General features: G+C 34.1%; 4 protein-coding genes across 8 annotated transcripts in view; 2 read left to right on the forward strand and 2 right to left on the reverse strand.

Moving 5' to 3' along the window:
• Positions 1-4,203, forward strand: part of LOC110816581 (G-type lectin S-receptor-like serine/threonine-protein kinase At5g35370) — a 13,902-nt gene extending 9,699 nt beyond the window's left edge. Inside the window, exon 2 of the mRNA XM_088206696.1 lies at positions 3,979-4,203. Coding sequence (XP_088062822.1) covers positions 3,979-4,051 — 73 coding nt within the window. The 3' untranslated portion in view covers positions 4,052-4,203. The remainder of the gene's footprint in view (positions 1-3,978) is intronic.
• A 1,968-nt stretch (positions 4,204-6,171) lies between these two features.
• FLS1 (flavonol synthase 1) lies at positions 6,172-8,884 on the forward strand. The gene is made up of 3 exons (XM_022044736.2): positions 6,172-6,772; positions 7,430-7,757; positions 8,453-8,884. The coding sequence occupies exons 1-3, from the start codon at positions 6,306-6,308 to the stop codon at positions 8,663-8,665; spliced, it is 1,008 nt and encodes a 335-aa protein (XP_021900428.2). The 5' UTR covers positions 6,172-6,305; the 3' UTR covers positions 8,666-8,884.
• Positions 8,885-9,398: 514 nt separating this feature from the next.
• Positions 9,399-12,075, reverse strand: LOC110816569 (glycosyltransferase BC10-like). The gene has a single exon (XM_022044815.2). The coding sequence runs from the start codon at positions 10,812-10,814 to the stop codon at positions 9,648-9,650; it is 1,167 nt and encodes a 388-aa protein (XP_021900507.2). The 5' UTR covers positions 10,815-12,075; the 3' UTR covers positions 9,399-9,647.
• A 544-nt stretch (positions 12,076-12,619) lies between these two features.
• The window catches only part of LOC110816580 (Small GTP-binding protein), a 35,250-nt gene continuing 26,982 nt past the window's right edge, over positions 12,620-20,887 (reverse strand). For all 5 annotated transcript variants that reach the window (XM_088222634.1, XM_088222635.1, XM_088222638.1 and 2 more), the window contains 8 exons: positions 20,269-20,340; positions 19,988-20,122; positions 19,794-19,867; positions 18,665-18,752; positions 15,862-15,939; positions 15,398-15,473; positions 13,845-13,885; positions 12,620-12,925 (listed from right to left, as the gene is read on the reverse strand). In XM_088222634.1, the coding sequence (XP_088078760.1) occupies positions 12,830-12,925; positions 13,845-13,885; positions 15,398-15,473; positions 15,862-15,939; positions 18,665-18,752; positions 19,794-19,867; positions 19,988-20,122; positions 20,269-20,340 (660 nt within the window). In that variant the 3' untranslated portion in view covers positions 12,620-12,829. The remainder of the gene's footprint in view (positions 12,926-13,844; positions 13,886-15,397; positions 15,474-15,861; positions 15,940-18,664; positions 18,753-19,793; positions 19,868-19,987; positions 20,123-20,268; positions 20,341-20,887) is intronic.

Genomic DNA, 20,887 nt, shown 5'->3' on the forward strand with positions numbered 1-20,887 from the left:
GTTGGAGCTCGTACGCAGAAATGACTTTCTACTTCCAATCTTTCGTTGCACAACCTCTTCCTTTGGTATTTTGAATCCCATTTCTCCTCTCTCATCATCCGCCACTCTCAATTGCGACGGGTTCTTTCTTTCTATTTTTTTAAGAAATGATCCCGTTTTATATTGTTGGTGTTGAGGTGTTGAAATTTGTGAAATTTATGATTTTACCCCAAACTGCAATGTTTGTTTTTTCATTTTAGTCCTTCTAATTCACAATTTGTTTTTCTACTCTCCTCAAAATGTTCTCAATTTAACCCTTGTGAGTTGCTTCTGTTTGTTACATGATTTTTATTTATTTATAGTATATTGTTCTTTTATTGTTATTATTATTATTTTTTATTAAAATATTTTATTATTATGACTATTGTCATTTTCTTTTAAGTTCTAAGATCTCAATTCTAGATTGTTACACTAAGAGTTGACGTATTCTCCACATAAAATGTTTGATTTTAGGAAGTAAAGGAGAGTACCAAACTTTTTTCCATGGTTAACTCCTGAATCGAAGATGAGGAGCCCTCATTCCATGTTGTTTTTAAAGACCAAGCCAAATGATAACAAGATTTCACCAGATAATCCCCATCCTTGCTGTATGCCCAAAGTAATTTATTCAAACAAAGCCTGCTATTAATTAGGATCCCTAAAATATGATGAGCTTCAGCGGGGTTGAAGAGATTTTCAACAAGTTGCTTATTCTAATCCATCCCACAAGTTGGCCATTAGAATAAGCAACAAGTTGCTTATTCTAATCCATCCCACAAGTTGGCCATTAGAATAAGCAACACCATCCCACAAGTTGCTTATTCTAATCCATCCCAGCGGTCTAAAAGTTGCGCTTTTTTAAACAAGTTTATTGATGTTAATTCTTTGTAACAACTTGATTATGTAGGCTAAACTTTACATGGCGACGTGGGACTCTTTTTCAACGACTTGATAGAGCTCTGTAACCAAAGATGATTCAACCACTTTTCGGAGGCCATCGATTATTGCCTTCAAAAAGTGCAATATGATCATAGGCCTATCCTGATTATCCCTTACATCCGTCAGTCTCACAATAAGGATCCCAAGCCCTTTCGCTTTTTAGCTGTGTGGCTGTCCCACCCCGATTTTCCCAACTTACTTAGGAGAAATTGGCAAAACCATCTTCATATCTAGGAGAACATTAGTAACTTCAGGGAGACTATACATGATTGGAATAGAAATGTGTTTGGTCACATCATTAAGAGAAAACATATCCTCATGGCAAGACTGGATGGGATCCAACGAGCATTGGAGAGACACCACTCTGTTCGGCTCCAAAAGCCGAAAATTCCTTGAAAGAAGAATTAGAGAGGGGCGTTACTGCAAAAAGAAATGCTCTGGAAACAAAAATCTTGATGCAATTGGATTTTTCTAGGGGATAGAAACACCAAATACTTTTACACCCAAACTATCTCTAGAAGAAAAAAGAACAAAATTAATATGCTTAAGGATGAAGATGGTAACTAGAGTATCGATGAAGGCCAGCTTCGGATAATGGCCACCTTCTTTGAGAACCTTTATATAGCCGAAGAGGGACACATATTATAGTATCATGTTAGAGGCTTGTTCCCAAAGTTAACAACGATTATGGTCGTTCAGTTGGACTCTGAGATTATGAATCATGAAATTTATGACACTTTATTTAGTATGCACCTGTTGAAGGCCCCCGGTGTGGATGACTTTCATGTGGCGTTCTTCCAAAACTAATGGGAGACTGTAGGCGAGTTGGTATGTACAATGATCAAGGGTATCTTCTATAGAGAACAAGTACCTGCTGAGATCAACAAAACCCTTATTACCTTCATCCCAAAAGATACTAGACTAGAAACTATTAAAGAATTTCATCTGATCAGCTTATTAATAGTGTTATATAAAATCGTTACTAAACTCATTGCCAATAGACTCAAGCATTTTATGCCTTTTTTGGTTGGCCCTACTCAAGCTAGCTTTATAACCGGTAGGAATATCACGGATAACATTATTATTGCCTAAGAAGTGGTCCACTCTTTGCGAAATTTGCAGGAGAAAGACAAGTGGATGACTATTAAGGTGGACTTAGAAAAATCTTATGGTCACATCTGTTGGGAATATGTGGAGGACACTTTGCTTGGTGTTGGTCTCCCTCCTAACCTTATAAGAATCATCATGCAGTGTATCTCCTTTTATTTTATGCAATTGTTGTGGAACGACTGTCTCATCTAGGAGTTCTGGCCTACTAGAGGCATTCGATAAAGGGAACCGCTTTCACCCTATATATTTGTGTTATGTATAGAATGACTATCCCATTGCATAAACAACTGAGTAAGAAATGGTACGTGAAAGCCGATGCGCCTTGGTAAGGAGGGTCCTGCCCTCTCACACATCTTCTTTGCAGATGACTTGTTACTTCTTGGGAAAACTACTGAGGACCAGACTCAGGTTATAAAGAAAGTCTTAAAGGATTTTTGTGCCAGCTCAGGCCACAAAGTGAGTGCGACCAAAACACTTACTTTCTTTTCTTGCAATGTTACCACGGGTGATGCTAGCTGTCTTTGCAAGATGTTTGAGTTTCAAGTCTCCAATAATCTTGGTAAGTATTTGGGAGTTCTCTTGCTACATGAAAGAGTAAATAAAAATATTTATCATTACATAAAGAGTAAATAAAAATATTTATCATTACATCCTTAAGAAGATTATCTAAAAGCTATCTGGCTAGAACGTTCACCTTTTTTCCTTTGTAGAGTGTTTAACTTTAGCCAAATTCGTCCTCATGACTATCCCCGCTTATGCTATACAGACCACGATCTTGCCTAAATCCCTATGCGATTAAATTGAAGTGATGATCAGAAAGTTTATTTAGGGTCAGGGGAGTGACAATTGGAAAATTAGACTGACATGTGCATGCCTTATGACGTTGGGGGGAGTGAACTTCGGTCTGTCCACAAGCAAAAACAAGCTTTCTTGATAAAATTAAATTTTTCTATGGTTGCAAAGCCCGATCTACTATAGGCCTAAGTCTTCACCCCACAAGTACAGATGACCTGACTTATCGCAAAGTTACAAACTGACATGAATAATCTCCCATCTTTGGCATAACTTTAACCATCTTTTGACAGACCTTCGTATGAACATCAAATGATTAATTGGATCGGAGAGAAATGTTAAGTTTTGGGAAAACTGCTGGTTAGGGAACCTGGGGCCGCTTAAGCTTTTGGCTTTTGCACCTATTTCTGAGCACAATCTCCATTGATGTGTTAGGGATTATGTGGTGTCGTCCAACCAATGGAACTGAGAGGCCCTGTACCGAGTGTTGCCGATGGATATGTTGCTCTAGATGGCGGTAGTACTAGCCCCTAGAGATGACAATATCCCGGATTCCTGTTTTTAAGGTATGACGAGCTCTGGATGTTTCTTGGTTAGCTCAGCTTACGCCCTCCTAGAGAGTGATCAATGGCACCCAGAGGATAGGAATTTGAGAGACATTTAGCATTGGTCAAGTGTTCAACAGGTGCGTACGTTTCTCTGGTTGGCTGTTAAGGGGAAGATCTTGACGAATTGAGAGAGACACCGACATCACATGTCCTCTACTGTAGAGTGTAGTAGGTGTGGCGACCCTATTAAGGATGTGGATCATGTCCTCCGTAATTGCAGCATGGCTAAACTACTGTCGTTGAAGGTCATACCTGCTAACACCCATTCAATATTTTTCTGTGGTACTGTTGACGAGTGGTTCGTGCTAAACTTCAAAAACAACTGGCCCTGGTGCAAAAAAGTAAGATTGGAGAGTGACATTTGGTCTTATTTACTGGAACTTGTGGAACCATAGGAATAAGTTTGTTTTCCAAGAGAGTGAGAGTAGCATCGATGAGCTTACAAAGGATGTGTCCCTCATGACTAATTATATTTTTATGGCTAATAATATGAATCTTTACTTTTTTTCAGGTATGGCGTACAGGTTAGAAGAACTTGTAACTTGATAAAAACCTCTCAAGGGTTGGTGGAAAGTGAACACTGATGGTACTTATCGTATAGCTAACCTCGCCTATTGTGGCGGACTTATTAGGGATGAGGATGGTGCCCGCTTGAGAAGCTTCAGCATGAAGATTGACAGATGTTTTGTGCTTCAAGTCGAGCTTTGGGGTGCTTTCAATGGCCTTCAACTCGCTTGACATACTGGGTTCCGTAGTATTATCATAAAAATGGATAGCGTTTTAGTGGTGTAGTTATTTACTAAGAAAGATTACGACACTAATGTGCATGCTGCCCTTGTTCGTGAGATCAAACACTTGTTACTGCATGACTAACAGGTCAGGATCCAATATTTCTATAGCAAAGGAAATAGATGCGGTGATTGGTTGACAAATATCTACTTCTCTCTACCGAGGGTCTCCACTCTCATGTTTAGGTGTCGAATGATTTCCAACAGTTCTTCACTGACGATATCATGAGTATCTCTTGATCCAGATGTGCATGACGATCTCTTAATTTTTTTTTGATTTTTGCATCTCTTTATATATAAAAAAAAAAATTTACTTAGAAAATAATCACAAACACATTTGTTCTTGTACTTGTAAAATTCAGTACTTTTTATTGGAATCACAAACATTAACGGTCTATAATATTAAGGTAAGTAACAATTTAGAATTAAATTAAATCGAAGATTGATTAATAATGAAAGTCCATACCGAAAACTAGATTGTTTTAAATCCAATCAGAATTGGGTTGGACTAGTATTTTTCGGTTTGGATCGAATTTTTTTCTTTCTAATTTGTTAATTAAAAATATTAACGACTAAAAATTATATATAAATATTTTGTATTTCTGGTTCAAACTGATTTTTTGATTTGTATCGGAAATGAGAATCATATCAGGTTGTTTCATCTTATTTTGTCTCATTTTTTGATCTGACATTAAAAAATTATACATCTCTACTTAACTGGGAATAGTTTGGTCATATGGTTGAATGGTGAATGATGCATTGAGTCCATCGTTTCCGTGCGAGATCTGCCTTGATATGGTTGAATGGTGGATTGAACCATCATCACATGCACAGCTATATCCCCAGTTCAGATTGGAATTGTCCATGTCTTCACATAACTGGCCAAGTGGTTAAGCCACAGAAAAACAAAAAGCTTTGACCAAACAGTGAAAATTAATCCAACAGATGAAATACTGAATCAACAATTTTAACCAGCAGTTGATAAAAAGAGAAAGGTAGAGCAAGGGCAGATATAGGGAGAGAGAGAGAGAGAGAGATGATATAGAGAAACTCTATATATATATATATGTGTGTGTGTGTGTGTGTATTATTTTTTAAAACGTAAATCCGTACTTTCAATGTGTTATTATTAATCAAATAAGTTTTCTGTATACATAATTACATATATAATACACTAATAAAACATATATATATATATATATATATATCTCTCTCTAGTTTTGGTTGGGACAACCTGAAAAGGTGAGTGCATGTCCATGTGGTCATGAACTTGGTTGGGTGGTAGGTCTGTCTCACCAATGAAGAAGAAAGCGCCACGTCCATTGTTTACTTGTTTTGACCTATTTACATTACACTTGGCTTCGTCTCCTCCTCACATCTTACCTAATTACTAATTCTACCTTTATTATTGCCCCCCAAGATTGGCAGCTACCTATCATTTATACAGTCCATAAGTACATATACCCACTTCCTTGTATGTACAATTGCTTATATAAATAACAAATTCATATGTTAAATCAAATAATATTAAATGAATAATAAATTCATATATGACCAAGTGTAACTGAGTAACTCATATGAGATCTTTATGCCACTAAAATTAAGTATGGTTCCACAATTTAGTAATATATTTAAAATTTTAATACTACCCACTTCCTTGTATATGCAATTTCTTATATAAATAATGAATTCAAACTGAATAACCCATTTCAAATTTTTGTGGCACTAAAATTAAGGGTCGTTCTGGAATTTAATATATTTAAAATTTCACACTAGTAATTATAATTATAATAATCAAACCCACGTGGTAATATGTGTATATATATGCTTCTTCGTAGTATATATCTATATATATATATATATGTGTGTATGTGTATGTTTAACGTCCAGCTGGGGTGCCACCACTGTTCGTGTCCTGTCATTATTATGGTTTAACTTAACTCTATAAAAAGTAACATTATCAGTTACTACCTTCCCCATTAATGAGCTTATTTAACAAAGCCAAGCTGTTTCTTTTCAATCTGAACAAAGACTTACAAAATAATAAAAAATGGAGGTGGAGAGAGTTCAGACAATCGCCTTATCATCTCAATCCAAACAAACCATACCGGCGGAATTCATCAGGTCCGAGAAAGAACAGCCTGCAATCTCCACATTCCATGGACCAGCTCCCGAAATCCCCACCATAGATCTTGCCGACCAAGACGACCAAAATCTGATCCGGTCAATCTCTGATGCAGCCAAGGAATGGGGGATTTTCCAGGTGGTCAACCATGGGATTCCAACCCATTTGATTGAGAAGCTTCAGCAAGTTGGAAAAGAGTTTTTCGAGCTTCCCCAGGAAGAAAAAGAGGTGTATGCTAAACCCTCCGGTGCACAAACTGTTGAAGGCTATGGAACCAAACTACAAAAAGATCTGGGGGGAAAGAAATCTTGGGTTGATCATCTTTTTCATAGAATTTGGCCTCCTCAACGAATTAATTATCAGTTCTGGCCTAAGAACCCTACTTCTTACAGGTTTGAAGACTTCTTTTACGTTTTCTTTTTTCAGTTCTTTCCATTTTCATGTATGTCAAAGATAGAACAGATCTAGATTAAAACAAGAAAGAAACAGATTCTTCTGTCCACGTTTTACGTGTTACATGCAGGAAATTCTACGTTTCCTGCCATGTTTTTCTAGTAAATTAATTTTATGGTCATAATAATAATTAAATAATATCGTCTAGTAATCACTTAACTACAAATGTACAGTATATATCTATAAACTATTCAGTGAAACCCATTATATGTGCAAAATTCTACTGTTTGATTTATTTTAGAATGAAAATAAATTTTCTTGAGTAAATTAAATATTGATTAGTAGTCACATATATTTTTGCAAAGTACACTGTAAAATCATTAATTAGCTTTTTCCATTATGCATTAATTTGTGGGGTAAAGGTGGATTATGTATTATGTAAATGTTTTTACTATGAAGTTAATTGTGTTGTTTTTTAATTACAAAGTTAATTATAGAATTATTAAATATAAATATTTCTAAATCAATAAAAAGTATGAATTTTTATTTAAAAATTATTATTTTTTAATATTTTTGCGAACATGTATGTAACTTGTTAGAATTCATAAACTTATAAAGAAATCAAAGTGTTAAACTAATTGATGTTTTACTCACAGGGAAGTTAATGAACAGTATGCAAAGTACATGAGAGAGGTGGCGGAGAGACTGTTTAAGAGTCTTTCATTAGGGTTAGGGTTAGAAGCTGATGTGCTGAAAAACGCAGTGGGCGGTGATGATCTTGAGTATCTCTTAAAGATTAATTACTACCCGCCATGTCCTCGGCCTGATCTGGTTTTAGGGGTGGCGCCGCACACCGATCTTTCCTCACTCACCATTCTTGTGCCTAATGAGGTTCCAGGGCTCCAGGTTTTCAAGGATGATGTTTGGATCGACGCTAAGTACATCCCTCATGCACTCATCATACATCTGGGTGATCAGATTCAGGTTATATATGCATCATTTTTAATAATCTTATAAGTAATAATTATAATTGAAGTATATTAATACGACAGTTGAAGCATTCATATACATATACATATATATATATATTATATTTAGAATTATTATATAAGATATTTTCGCTTTGCAAACATAGCCACAAACGTTTTATATATACATATATATATATATATATATGTTTATATTAATGATTAACGATTTTCTTTTTGTTTCTGTTGATATATCTACCTATAAAAAATTCAAGGAGAGAGTGGAAATGAGAGATTCTATTAGACATATATATAAAATATATTTACTTTATATTCTTTAAGTTTATGTATTCACACATGCATTTTTTATTATTTATTTTATAAAAACACATAATATTATCTTTTTGGTTGAGTAATGAAATTATAGAAACAAATTTGAAAATATTAAATACGAAATTTTATTTCCAAAGCTAATTCTAATATTCATTATCATTATTATTACTTTTAAATATTTTCCTTATTTTTAAATATTAAAAATATTATTTATTTTCAAATGGTAGAATGTCCACAAAATGTTTGAATTTCAATTAGATGAATATACACATAATACGTACAATAATAATTGGGAATTTCATTTGTATTTTCTTTGATGTGTGTGTATACATATTTATGTACATATGGTGGAACTAAAATTGGGTGGGTGGGTGGCAGATACTGAGTAATGGAAAATACAAGAGCGTGCTTCACAGGACAACAGTGAGCAAAGAGAAGGCTAGAATGTCATGGCCTGTTTTTTTGGAGCCACCGCCGGAGTTGGTGGTTGGGCCTCTTCCTCAACTCATTGATGAACATAACCCTCCAAAGTACACGCCCAGAAAATTTAAGGACTATAGCTACCGGAAACTTAACAAGCTTCCACTCTAGATCATTTTTTTCTTCTTCTTCTTAATTTTCTCTACTTTATTTCTTCTATATATATATATATATATGTACACATATATTAATGTATGGGAGAATCAATCTCTTACCCATGTTTAAGAGATGAGGTATGGTAACAATAACTCCTAGTTAATCAAAAATTATATATTATTTATCAACTATGTAAGTATTCTTTATAAAAAAAAAAAATTATGTTGGGATCCATTTCTGTGAGTAGAGGTATGGTATTTTCTGAAATTCCATGATATTTCCATCTAAGTAATGGTTGTAATATGTTAGTATTAAACATTTTTTTTAGGTTATGATTTTCTTCAGGAATGACCCACGTGAGTTTGGTTTAACTAAATTTTATTTATTGAGCATGTAAAAAATAATTATAATTCACATATTTAATCTATAATTTAATTAATTTCACTCATATATTTGATCACGCAACCATGAACTTGTCTACCAGAAAAATGGATTACAACAAAACTTAGAATTGGATGTAAAATTAATTTATAACATATATTATTTTCATATATCGTATTCTCATATTCCATAAAATTTAAAATTTAAAGTAAATCTAATGTCAGATATTCCTAATAGCATTGTATATTATATATACATTTTAATAAATTCCCACAAAAATATTCCCCTTTTATTGTTTACCTTATTTAAATAATTTCATTACAACACCCGTTTCTAATTAATTTGAAACTTAACTTCGTAGGCGTAGTTAAGCTGTGAATATATTTTTCTATGCATATCCTGAATATTCATAAATGTATTTGAACTCTAGAATATTCTCTTGAACTACTTATAATTGTAAATATGGTGAACTTAACTATCGTTATAAGTATAGTTATGACCGCCATATTCACAAATATAGTAAATTTAAAAAATAATTTTTTACCTCACAAGTAAAATTGTTCCAAGAGGAATTTTTTTTCGAAATTCATCTCAATAACCATACCTTTTACCTTTCTCAAAAACCAAATACTTTGGATGCCATTTCTAACAAAGGCTCTAACGCACTAGGTGCGAACTTTCTTGCAAAAAGGTAACAAACAGTGGATAGCTGATTATTGTAGAGGCATAATTGACCTTCAGACATCCTCTTAAAAAGATCTTCTGTTATATCATTCTTCTCAAATGTGGCCGGGTGAGCGCCTCCTCTTGACCAGTCTGTCCATGTAAGCGTCCTGTTTGCCAACAGATGCGGAGCTTCAATGGATAACATTGTAGGGAAATAGTGTTCATCAACATAGCATGCTGGTTTGCAGAACTCTTTGAACTTGGGGTGGTACATGGTATCCTGGATAATAACAATTGCGAGTCTCCGATTAACTTCAAACCACTGAGCACCTTTACGCCACTGTTCAAGTGTAACTACAGGTTGCATTTCACTATTGTAGCGTCCTCTCCCATAAGGTCCAGGGTCGTCAAAAGACCCCACAAAACTGTATTCTGATCTCGATATGTAATGATAGATGATGCTGAAGTTGTGGAGAGGAATGCATGCCTCAGACAGAAGGATGAACCATTCATTAGAAATATCAAGTAATGCATTAGCAAGAAGTCTCCTCTCAGCATCACACATACTCATCTCCCCCCACTCCACAACCTGACTAGGGATTTGTCTCCTGTAGAACACTGATGACTCTGGGAAATCTGAGACATAAGGTGGCAGTGCATGAACATAGATAGAATAATGCTGTTCGTGTCCTTTGAGAAATCTCTCCCAAAGGGGTGCCAGTGGCAGTGGGCCTTTTGTCAAGAACATGAAGGCAATCTTGGGAACTCTCTTAAATGGATATTCTTTTCTTAAAGGTACAAAGGAAGCTCGCCAGAGGAGCTCACTGTCATTCATGGTATGCCACAGTTTGGATGGTGGTCTAATCCAACTTTCTACATAATTAACCTCTTGATGATAGCAAGGAAATATGGTGGTGGTTGTTGCAAGGGCAATCTTCTTAACTCCAAAATACCGTAACATGCGCATGCTAATGATTGAAAACCCAAGACCCAGACATAGAAGCAGCAAGAAGATTTGAAGGAATCTCAATTGCAAAGCCCTAGATTGGGTTGTCCTAAAAGCAATGGTTGAAGAAGGGTCCTTGCCCTCCTCCATTGACACCAATCTTGATTGCATCTAAACTATCAAAATCACTCTCTGGATTCCCCAAAAAAACAAGTGTTTCCAAGTGAAAACCTCTTCTAATACAAAAAACAGAGCATGCCATAGCATTTTATAAAGAAGAAAATGGAGGGGGTTTGGCATTCAAAACAAGTGCGTAGAATACGATTCTTATAGTAGCAAAGTCATTTATTTTCCTAAGACTTTCTGATCTTAGTTAGGGTACTAGCATGGAATTGCACTATATTTGCACTTTCAACCAAAAGGGCAAAGTTATACAAAATTTTGACTTTAGCCCAGACGACATCTCCACTTAACAGACAGAGAACTCATATGACCAAAGTATTTTTCCACAGAAATGAGGTGCATACTACTTTCCATAATTGCCTTATACGAAGGTTGTACGTCACTTTTACATACATTTACATTATGCCTACTTTGGGTCCAAAAAACAAGGACAATCACAGGAAAAATTACAAATAATGGATGGACTAAGTCAAAGATCTATAAGGCTTGGGCTCTCACAAATGAGAATTTCCACTTTTTGTACCTTAAGATACATGTTTATGAGTAATGAATAGTAATTGGAACTATCCTAAACGTGAGAAGGATTTGAGTTTCCTACTTCTGATGTTATCAGGGGTCATTTATGATGAGAGTTTCCAGCGTGTGTGTCATGATATAAGAACAATTTTCAAAGATGAAATTGGAAAATGACATCAAGACAACTTTTAAAATCAACTTGTCTCTGTTCAGCAAAGTCACCCCCTGCGAGCAGAAGGGTACCAACCACAAGATAGGTGGTCCCTTAGCTCTAGAGAATGCAATAGAACCCTTATGAAAATAAAATTAGGCAAATCATCCCTTGGAGGGAAACCAAAACATGTTATCCCATTAAAGGGTAGAAAGTTTGGTATGTTTTAATGAAGGATTAGGCACCCTAAAGAGCTAGACAATTATACTTCAAATCACCAAGCAGTTATAGTTGACCTATTTATTGTTAGCTTTTCTAGTCCATTTACTTTTTAAACTGTTTATTGTTATTCATGCATTATATGACAACTATTGACAACCATGTATTCATCATTTATACAAATAAAGCAACAAAAGAACAGAAGTAGAAACAAATTAGATACTAATCTTCTTTCCCAAATGATTATACATAAAGTGAAATGGACTATAAGCAATAAGAAGGAATGCAAGAAATAAGCTAATAATAGAAATATAAACAATCACATCAAAGGAGGGGACTGGTACCAAAGACAGAAAAATAACCATGGGAAAGTCATTCCTAACTCACAACTGTCAAGGTAATGCACCAAAAAGTTAGACAAATTACATGCTACCCATGAGGCAAAGGTGCATGACGCTTAGTCCAAACGTACAACTAGTTTCACGCCTGGACATAGCTAGTGAACGAGAAAAATAATAGTATCGAATTAATATAAGCTAACTAATTTCTTTTTTTAAAAAAGAAGCAATCTTAGCATACAAAAAGAAATGAATTGAGAGATAGGAAAATAAAGACTAAAACAGGAAAGAAGAGAATTCTTAAATGGTTGGGATATAATTTTACCCTTTGATCTATTTCGACTTCTCTTACTAGACCAAAAATTGTGTGTTCACTTCCTGACAAATAAAAAGGAAAAGAAATGGTGTATCCACCGCAGTGAAAGTATCATATTGGATGATGAAGATAGGGTTCTGTAGCAATCTGAACAGGGTTTCGAATATGTGGGAATCGCTGCCTTGGAATGAAGAAGGCAGCTCTATTTATAGATCCCTTGGTTGGATATAGAATGACCGAAAATGCCCAAAAATTTGACGAAAGAGCCTCTCTTTGTAATCACTATATGACCAACAGTATTTTGGTGTCTAAGGATTGATTACAGGTCTGGAGTAATGATTTTATGTTACAAATCACGCTGGCAATCATTTTGAATTTCTGTAACGGGCTTGCGTGAAAGGCCGTGAGTAGGCACACAACTAAAAATTCTAGTTGAGTGCCGCTTGACAAAAACTTGTTTTCATTACAATACCTCTCGTTCAAGTTTCAACACTGCCATGAAGGCTTCTTGAGGTACATCAACTTTACCTATTGCCTTCATTCTCTTTTTCCCTTCAGCCTGCACGCATATAAATACAACAAAACAGTTCAATCCACAAGCAAGCACCCTAAGTTTGAAATTTGTCCAACAAAGAGGTAAAAATTGAGTCAGAATGCCAAACTGGATGGCCATCCTTTTTCTTCAGGTGAATCATTGAATAAATCTTAGTAGTGGAGGTTTTGTGATATCTCTGGGAAAAGTGATTAATTGCATGTATATATTGTTTCTTTTCGTAACAGATTGTATCCCTAGACTTAGACTGATTTAATTAGATTGCCATTATGATAAAATATCCTATAAACTATGGGACTCCAAAATAATTAAGTTTCCTTTTCTATAGCTAGGATTATTGTATATACATATGTAACTTTTATGTATCATAAGATCAATAACAAGACATCAAATTCTTCTACAATAACTAACATGATTTTATCAATTGAGCCTACCTTTGTTTTTACTGCCTCTGATTTATTTCCAGAACAACCAGTTGTTGAAGGCACATGTCATACTTGCTCATTTAGATTTCCTCTTGCCTTAAAAATGGAAATTCCTACTCTTATCTAACACAAAAAATCCCCTACAATTTGGATATGTTTACACCCCTTGTATAAAATTTTAATTCAAGTATCTGAATAAGATTTTTACTATTTGGCCATCAATGTTATATATCAGGCTGAAATAGAAACATCAGCACATTGGCCCACAACTTATCAATCTGAAATACGGTAGATATATGAAGGAAAAATAGGAAAAGAAGAAGAAAGTAAAAAGATAACAAAAGGGACGAACTCCAAACAAAATTCTCTAGTCTCAGATATTTCATTCTTCATTCAAAGCGCTATAGCAATCTAACTAGAGTTCTTCAGAACTCTATTTTACAATGACAAATCATGGAGCTAACAGTATTATTATTTATTGGAAGGAGAAGTAGCAGTACCTGTTTCTTAAGCAACTTTTTTTTTCTTGATATATCCCCACCTACAAAAATAATGGATAAAACAGAATTGGATTATCAAAGATGAATACCTATTAACTTTAACATGATTGAATCTGAAGCCCTAATTCCATGAAGCATATTCATGAAAAATGAAATAACCAAAAAGAAAAACATATCCTATAGACTGTTAACAAAAATAATGGAAAGTATCCATGACATAACTAAACCAATTAGTAATACATATACTTCTTTCTATGTAGTATGTGGGGATGAGACTATGAGTTACCTTAACCTTTCCTTCTAGAGATACCTTTGCATACCATTATATACATATATATATATATATATGTACACTTGTTTTTGGCAATAATAACAGTATTAGTATTAGTTTTCTTCTCTGTGTTTCCTTCAAGGTATCAATCTCCCTTCATCTCACTTGATGAATCTGATGGAGAAGTATGAAGAAAGAAACATATCCTATGAATGTGGTACCTTGAGAGCACCATTAAATTGCCCCAATACTAACAGTAAGTGCAAATTACAAAAATCATCTCCAGCTTTCTTGAAAATTACAGAAATTCCAACTTAAACAAAAACAACTCCATTTTCAAAACTATTATATAGAAACTCTCCTAACATTAAATTTAAATATGAAAAAATTAACAAATACAAGGAAATAGCTACCTTTACTAAAACAAACGTACTACCATTTTGTAGATCTTTTTCTTAAACCATTTTTTCCTTTTAAAAAAAAAAAATTCTTCTCTTTTCTCCTCTTCTTTTTTCTTCTTTCTTTCTTCCGTTCTCTTTCTCTCTCTACATTGTGCCAGCATCAACATCTCTTTCTTTCTGTTTTCTGTTACTAGAGTTTGCTAACCAAACAAATGAACAATGTTCCTCTAAAATTTCAAACTTCTCTTTCTCCTCTCTTAATTTCAAACCATTTCCTTCCTTTTCTTTTTGACAAATACTAATTTTTCCATTTCCATCCACTTCATGTTTTTTGGGCCTCACTCCTTGCCCAGCACACAAGGAAGGGGAAGTCTGTGCTGCCAAGGTAAGAAGAAAAGAATAAGAGAAAGAGAAAAAAAGAAAAGAAAAAGGAAAAAAGAAAAAAGAACAGGGATTATTTGACAAATAGAACTATAAGAAAAGGTGGTTAGGTTTTTTTAGTAATGGTAGTTATATCATTTTACTTGTATATGTTGATTTTTAACATTAAAAATAAATGGTAAGGGTTTCAACATAATAGTTCTGTATATGGGATGGTTTTTATCTAAGGCTTGGAAGTGGAAGGTTTCCATAATCTTACAAGTTTTTGCAATTTGCCTCAGTGATAATAGTAAATATTAGAGTGCAAGGCCAGGCTACTCCACTAAGCCCATATAGTAAACCTCAAGAGTAGGCTCGATCTGGCCAACTAATACCCATTTACTACTTACTAGAACTAAGTGGCTGGGAAAAAAAAAACTGAAATTATTGATAGATAACATTTTACTAACAAATAAATCCAAACAACAGAAGAGAGAGGAAGTGGACGGCCATAGGATTACCATAGCATTTGGCCAAAACATCCTTCCTAATTGCTGACAAGGATTCACTAGCGATCACTTTTGAACCTATGCATGCCTGTAGCAAAATAGTATATTGTAACCAAGTTAACATATAACCATATCAATGAAAGCATTCCACACTGAAGATTATTCCCGAAAATCAGATAACTACCCACATCAAAATTGGAAAACCAAACGGTGAACAGTACAAGCAAGTCTACATACTACAATGATTAAAAAAGCAACTACTTGTTAAAAATAGTTATCAGATTGAATGTATAAGAAAACTGAAGAATCCAAGACTGAGTGGAAAATGAGAAAATGTCCCATGAATTTTACACATCACATGGAAGCATCTATAAATTATAATGTTTCTTCTATAAGCTCTATAAAAATATAACATGCTTTCTAGAATACCAAGAATCAAAATGCATTACCCACCAAGATGGAGTAAAGAATCTTACTTGGATTGGTACTTTGAACATTTGTCGTGGTATAAGCTCTTTTAGTTTTTGAGCTAAAGCTCTTCCTATGCTATATGCCTGAAAAAGACAGGATAAGCTGAATTCACGAGAATTAATTTAGCTCAAAATTAAATAAAACAAGCGCGTGAATCTGCACATTGATGTGGGACAATAATTTTGTATTTTTATTCCCTTGTAAATTAGTTAGTCAGATTATCAATTTGTTTGTGTTCAATTGGGAAATTACATATAAAATAGACTTATATTACGATTTGTAGTCATCATAACATCACATGGGCAAAAATCATTAACAAAGATTGTAATCATCACTACTTTATATTTTTGATATGCAAATAATATTTAAAGTTCAAACATTACATAGCATACTGGCAATGCAATAATGGGATATATGAAAAAAAAAAATTGAATTGGTCAATATTTGCCAAAAAATTTGGATTGCTCATATCCCCCATATCACACATAAGAAAGAGAATGTTTTTTTTTAAAATAAAAAAGTATAGTATGTATTTACAAGGCACCAAAAAGGGCATAAGAAAGAGAATGTTGTTTATGAACTTTATAAAATAATTGAAGTCACTTACTAATAATAATTTGATAGCTTGAGTTTGAATTTTGAAGCAGCAATAGTTTGTACTAAAGAAGTTGTTAAGCTACAAATATTTGGGCTTAAGGGATTGCACATGGCATTAAAGCATGTTCGGTGACTCCATACTAATGCAGTTTTTGACCTTTTGAGTCCATTTACTACGATTAGGATATCAAAAGTTTGAGTAGAAGAATTATAATACTACTATCTCACATTGGAGATATGCGATTAATGAACTCTATGCATGCAAATTAGACTCTTTGGTTTATTGTACTTGTGAGTTTGCAAAGCACACCAGAGCTTCTTATCCTTTAATTAATAATATAATTGTTTCTTTTATGACAATTCACTGTGATATATGAGATCCGACTCAATATGTGTAATTATTAGATTATAAATGATTTATCATCTTTATTAATTGTTGGACTCGAACAACTTGGTTATATCATTCCATAGAATGATTTGTACACAATTCGAAACAAGAATCAATATTATAGTTTGAGCAGATCTCTACACATACAAGTTAATAGTCATAAAGGACACAAAATGTTATTATTAATCAACAGATAAGATGTATTGCAACTTAACACTCATCACAGAACAATAGTTCTGTTACATTTTCTGAAGTCACTTGGATATGATTTCCCTAAACAGAAAAAAATGGATGATGAAATTTCCTACCTAATTGGGTTATTGTTGGTTAGTAAAGTCTCCTAGTATAGTTTGGGTTCTAGAAGGGATCAAAGAGTAATTATCCTCCACCAAGATATATAGATCATCTGGTTGTCTACTGTGGCAAATAGTTTTTCTCGCTTTCAGTTTCTAAAAGCACAATAGGTAGGACAGAATTCAACTTTAAAATTGAGTTCATTTATGATTGCATAAACAGACTGAAGATTACTACGAAATTCAGGGACGTGAAGGGCAGATGGTAGTGTAATGGACCAGAGCAAGTAACAAAACCTGTTCTAGTGATAGGAGAAAAAGACCCATGACTTCATAATTACTTGAGCATGGTATGTAACTTTTGAAAGTACCAGAAGAGCTTATCATCTGGTCCAGATGCTCTTGTATCTATAATCGAGTACTCAGTTTGAGCTTTAAAGACAAAAAGAAAAATAAGACCTAATTTGAAAAAGTTGGAATAAGTAACTAAGGTTGAAATGGAATAAATTCAAGACTCAAAAATGTCTTATGACTGTAACTGTTCATTAGAAAAGCTCCAAGCATTTGTTTTATATCTCCAGCTATTGGTGGTTCTACAACTTCAAACAGATTTTCTTGCAGCCTTGTCGAACCACTCTGTCTGCTCTGTGATCCTCAGTAGGCCATCAAACTCCCAGTAGCTCTCTCTCACGTCCTGTACCCGAATAATCACATAATAGATGGTCTTTTTCCTACAAACTCTAGTACTGGCTTTAGGTTGCTTATGAAGGATATTAGCAACTAACCCTGCTTTGTCCACTACCCTGTGTAACAATTTTAGCAACATTTTTCTTCTCCCATTCCTTCTCTCTTTATAGTCCAAGAATCTTGCTTAGAAACAGTCAGCCAAACCCTCTGTATCTGCAAGTCGATTACAACACCTGGAAGCACCTTACCATAAGATAAATCAGTTGCAATCAAGCTCCAAAGAGAGCAAATCAACTTGGTTGCAGTTGGCACCTAGGGAGGAAGTGGGTGCTTTTGTTTTTAAGTAGAAAATCACATTAAAAAATGGTAGCAATCTAGGGCGGCTTGGATAACATGTTGTTAATCAGAAAGCCAAAACTAGAGAAGGGGAAGGAAACACATCACTTATTCATATGCATTGTTGTTTTACATCCTTTCTTACATATACATGATTTTCATAATAGGAAATTATATACACATGGATACATGTAAAAAGTTGGCTGTTTAGGGACCTAACCTAGAATTACATTTAAATAGGAATATACACAGAATAATATAAGAGAACAATATCTCAATAGTCAACAATAATCATCTCTTTTTCTTTCTTTTCTTATATCTTATATGTTTAAAATTATATGATGCCTCTGGAAGAAATTTATTAACTTTGTCTTAATAAATTTTTGAAATGTTTGTTGTTTTTATTATAAGCACAGTATGGTATGGAAGATACACTTACATTCATCTTTCAAGAATATAGACCCAAGTACGTTATGAATTTCAAACGAGCAACACATAAAGTCATACCTTATCCTTGTGCACAATAGTTGATAAAGGTTCCACAGGATCACCGTTAATCAAAATGTCAAGCTTTATTAGTTCACTTTCCTTGTAACTGCCAGTCATTTCAGAAAGACCATATATCAAAATATATTTGCAAGTGGACCATGTTCCTCGTAGAAAAAGGATATACATGCTATTTACTTATGATTAAAACGAAAATTTGAGAATATCACTAAATTGACTCCACCTCAATGTAGGGATGGAGCTAGAATATTTTAACAGTGGAATCAATAAAATATAAGTAAAAATAATCATCATTGGCGTTAAAATTAACAAAATTATTATCAGGTCAAATTCATTTTTTTTATGATTAACAGGTTCAAAATTATTATTTACTAAAACGATTGATCAAATTATTTGAATTATGATATAAAATATCTTCCATTGTGCGATTCTAGCATGGTGTCAGAAGCCTTTGACATGACTGTCAGATTTGAAGTAAATGAAGAAGAAAAGAGGAAGAAGAAAAGGAGAAGAAGAAGAGAAGACCGAAGTCCAGAAGAGAAATAGATAGTTAATTTTATTACTTTATCCGTTGTCCTTACAAACCATGAAAGAGAGCCCTTTATAAGCCTTAAAACAATAAAGCAAGCAATATCAGGGCCGGAATCATGCGGCCATTAAGTGTGCAGCGGCAGCCGCGGGATGAGATGGTGGCTGCGAAAATGAAGAGATGATTAGGGTTAATTAACCCTAACCCTAAATGTTACATAAAAGACTAACTTAACTTCTTTTTTGTTATTTTCCTTTTTTACCATTAATACCTGACACATGGCTATGTCCTAGGCATTGAAGCATTGAGTTCCTTGGGTTTCTAGTTCCTGTGCTAATCATGGACAAAGGGTATTATTTCTATTATTTGTTTTTCAATATCAAGTGGAGGAAATTACTAGCACTTAATACTAAGAGAAGAAGCCCCTGCTTCGATGGAAAATCATAATTTGCAAAGCAGAAAAATTTTATTTGTCCATAATAGATGGAGCAGACTCAATCATTCAGCTGGCCATTGGAAACAATAATCTATGTTTAGATAGCAAAATTACAGAACAATGGTGAAAACAAAGTTATGTATGAAAATTTTATGTGCACTCACCCAATAAAAGTGTATTCCATGCTAGCATAGCCCTTACTTCTTGATTTCAATTGGTCAAAGAAATCACCTACCATCTGTGAAATGAATATTCCGAATCTAACTAATAAATAAAAGAGAAGCCAACACAGCCTACAGGAAGAGGGCTTCAAGCTTGTGAATAAAGGAAAGTAAAAGAAGGAAAAGCTAGTGGTTACCTCTGCAAGGGGTAATGCATAAGTGATAGAAGCTCTATTCTCAGTAATAAATTTCATTTCTATAAATTCTCCTCTTCTATCTTGAGCAAGCTCCATGAGTGAACCAATGTAATCTTTTGGCGTAAGCATCTCAATCTATAAAAAAAATAATAATAATAATAACAACAATAGTTCTACAAGCTTTAACAGAAGATAATTCATGACTCATCCCTAACAACCCAATAGGTTGGTATAACTATGAATAAAATGATTGGGGAACAAGTTACTGTATGAGAAATAACCTTAACAAATGGTTCTTCTATCGACCTCCTTTGTCCAGGTTCAGGCAGCAAACAGGGATTAGAGCAATCAACCTTCAAGAAAATAATATATTTAAGTTGCAGTAAGATAAACACAAAATTACGTTGTTAAGCAAAAAAGCATGCACAGCACCAGAAAGTCATATAAGAGTTCTTTCAAAACAAAAGTATCTTTTTTATAGGGGAAAAAGACAAAAAGAGAATGAAAAGAGAGAGGACAAAATCTCCTCCTACAATTGATACGAGATAAAAGAAAAGAAAAAAGAAAAGAAAAAGAAAAGGGATGAATGTTAAAAAAACATTGCCTCCTAGTTCTTTCACACAATATACAAAGAATAAACCAAACATAAGCCAGCACCCTGCAAAAAATGCCCTCTTGAAAAAACTCCAATCTCTATTATATAACCCCTCAAATACGCAGAGAGAAACATCTCAATAGTAGCAAGAGGGCAAAACCCAACCCCTAGCCCCTTTCAAAAAAAAAAAAAACCAAACAGCTTACTAAGCTACAAAGCCAACTTCAAACTTTAAAGCCAATGGCTATTAGTCACTAACACCCAAAAATGCAACAAACAAATGTTAAAGGAAATAAGTCTACTCA

This window comes from Carica papaya, chromosome 6, assembly GCF_054855325.1.
Source record: "Carica papaya isolate Zhongbai chromosome 6, ASM5485532v1, whole genome shotgun sequence".
Lineage (NCBI taxonomy): Eukaryota > Viridiplantae > Streptophyta > Magnoliopsida > Brassicales > Caricaceae > Carica > Carica papaya.

Excerpts from the sequence above, each read along its gene's own strand:
- LOC110816569 (XM_022044815.2), bottom strand. The coding sequence starts at position 10,814 with ATGCAATCAAGATTGGTGTCAATGGAGGAGGGCAAGGACCCTTCTTCA.
- FLS1 (XM_022044736.2), top strand. The coding sequence starts at position 6,306 with ATGGAGGTGGAGAGAGTTCAGACAATCGCCTTATCATCTCAATCCAAA. Across the intron at positions 6,773-7,429 it reads AAGAACCCTACTTCTTACAG|GGAAGTTAATGAACAGTATG; the intron begins GTTTGAAGACTT and ends TTTTACTCACAG. Across the intron at positions 7,758-8,452 it reads ATCTGGGTGATCAGATTCAG|ATACTGAGTAATGGAAAATA; the intron begins GTTATATATGCA and ends GGTGGGTGGCAG.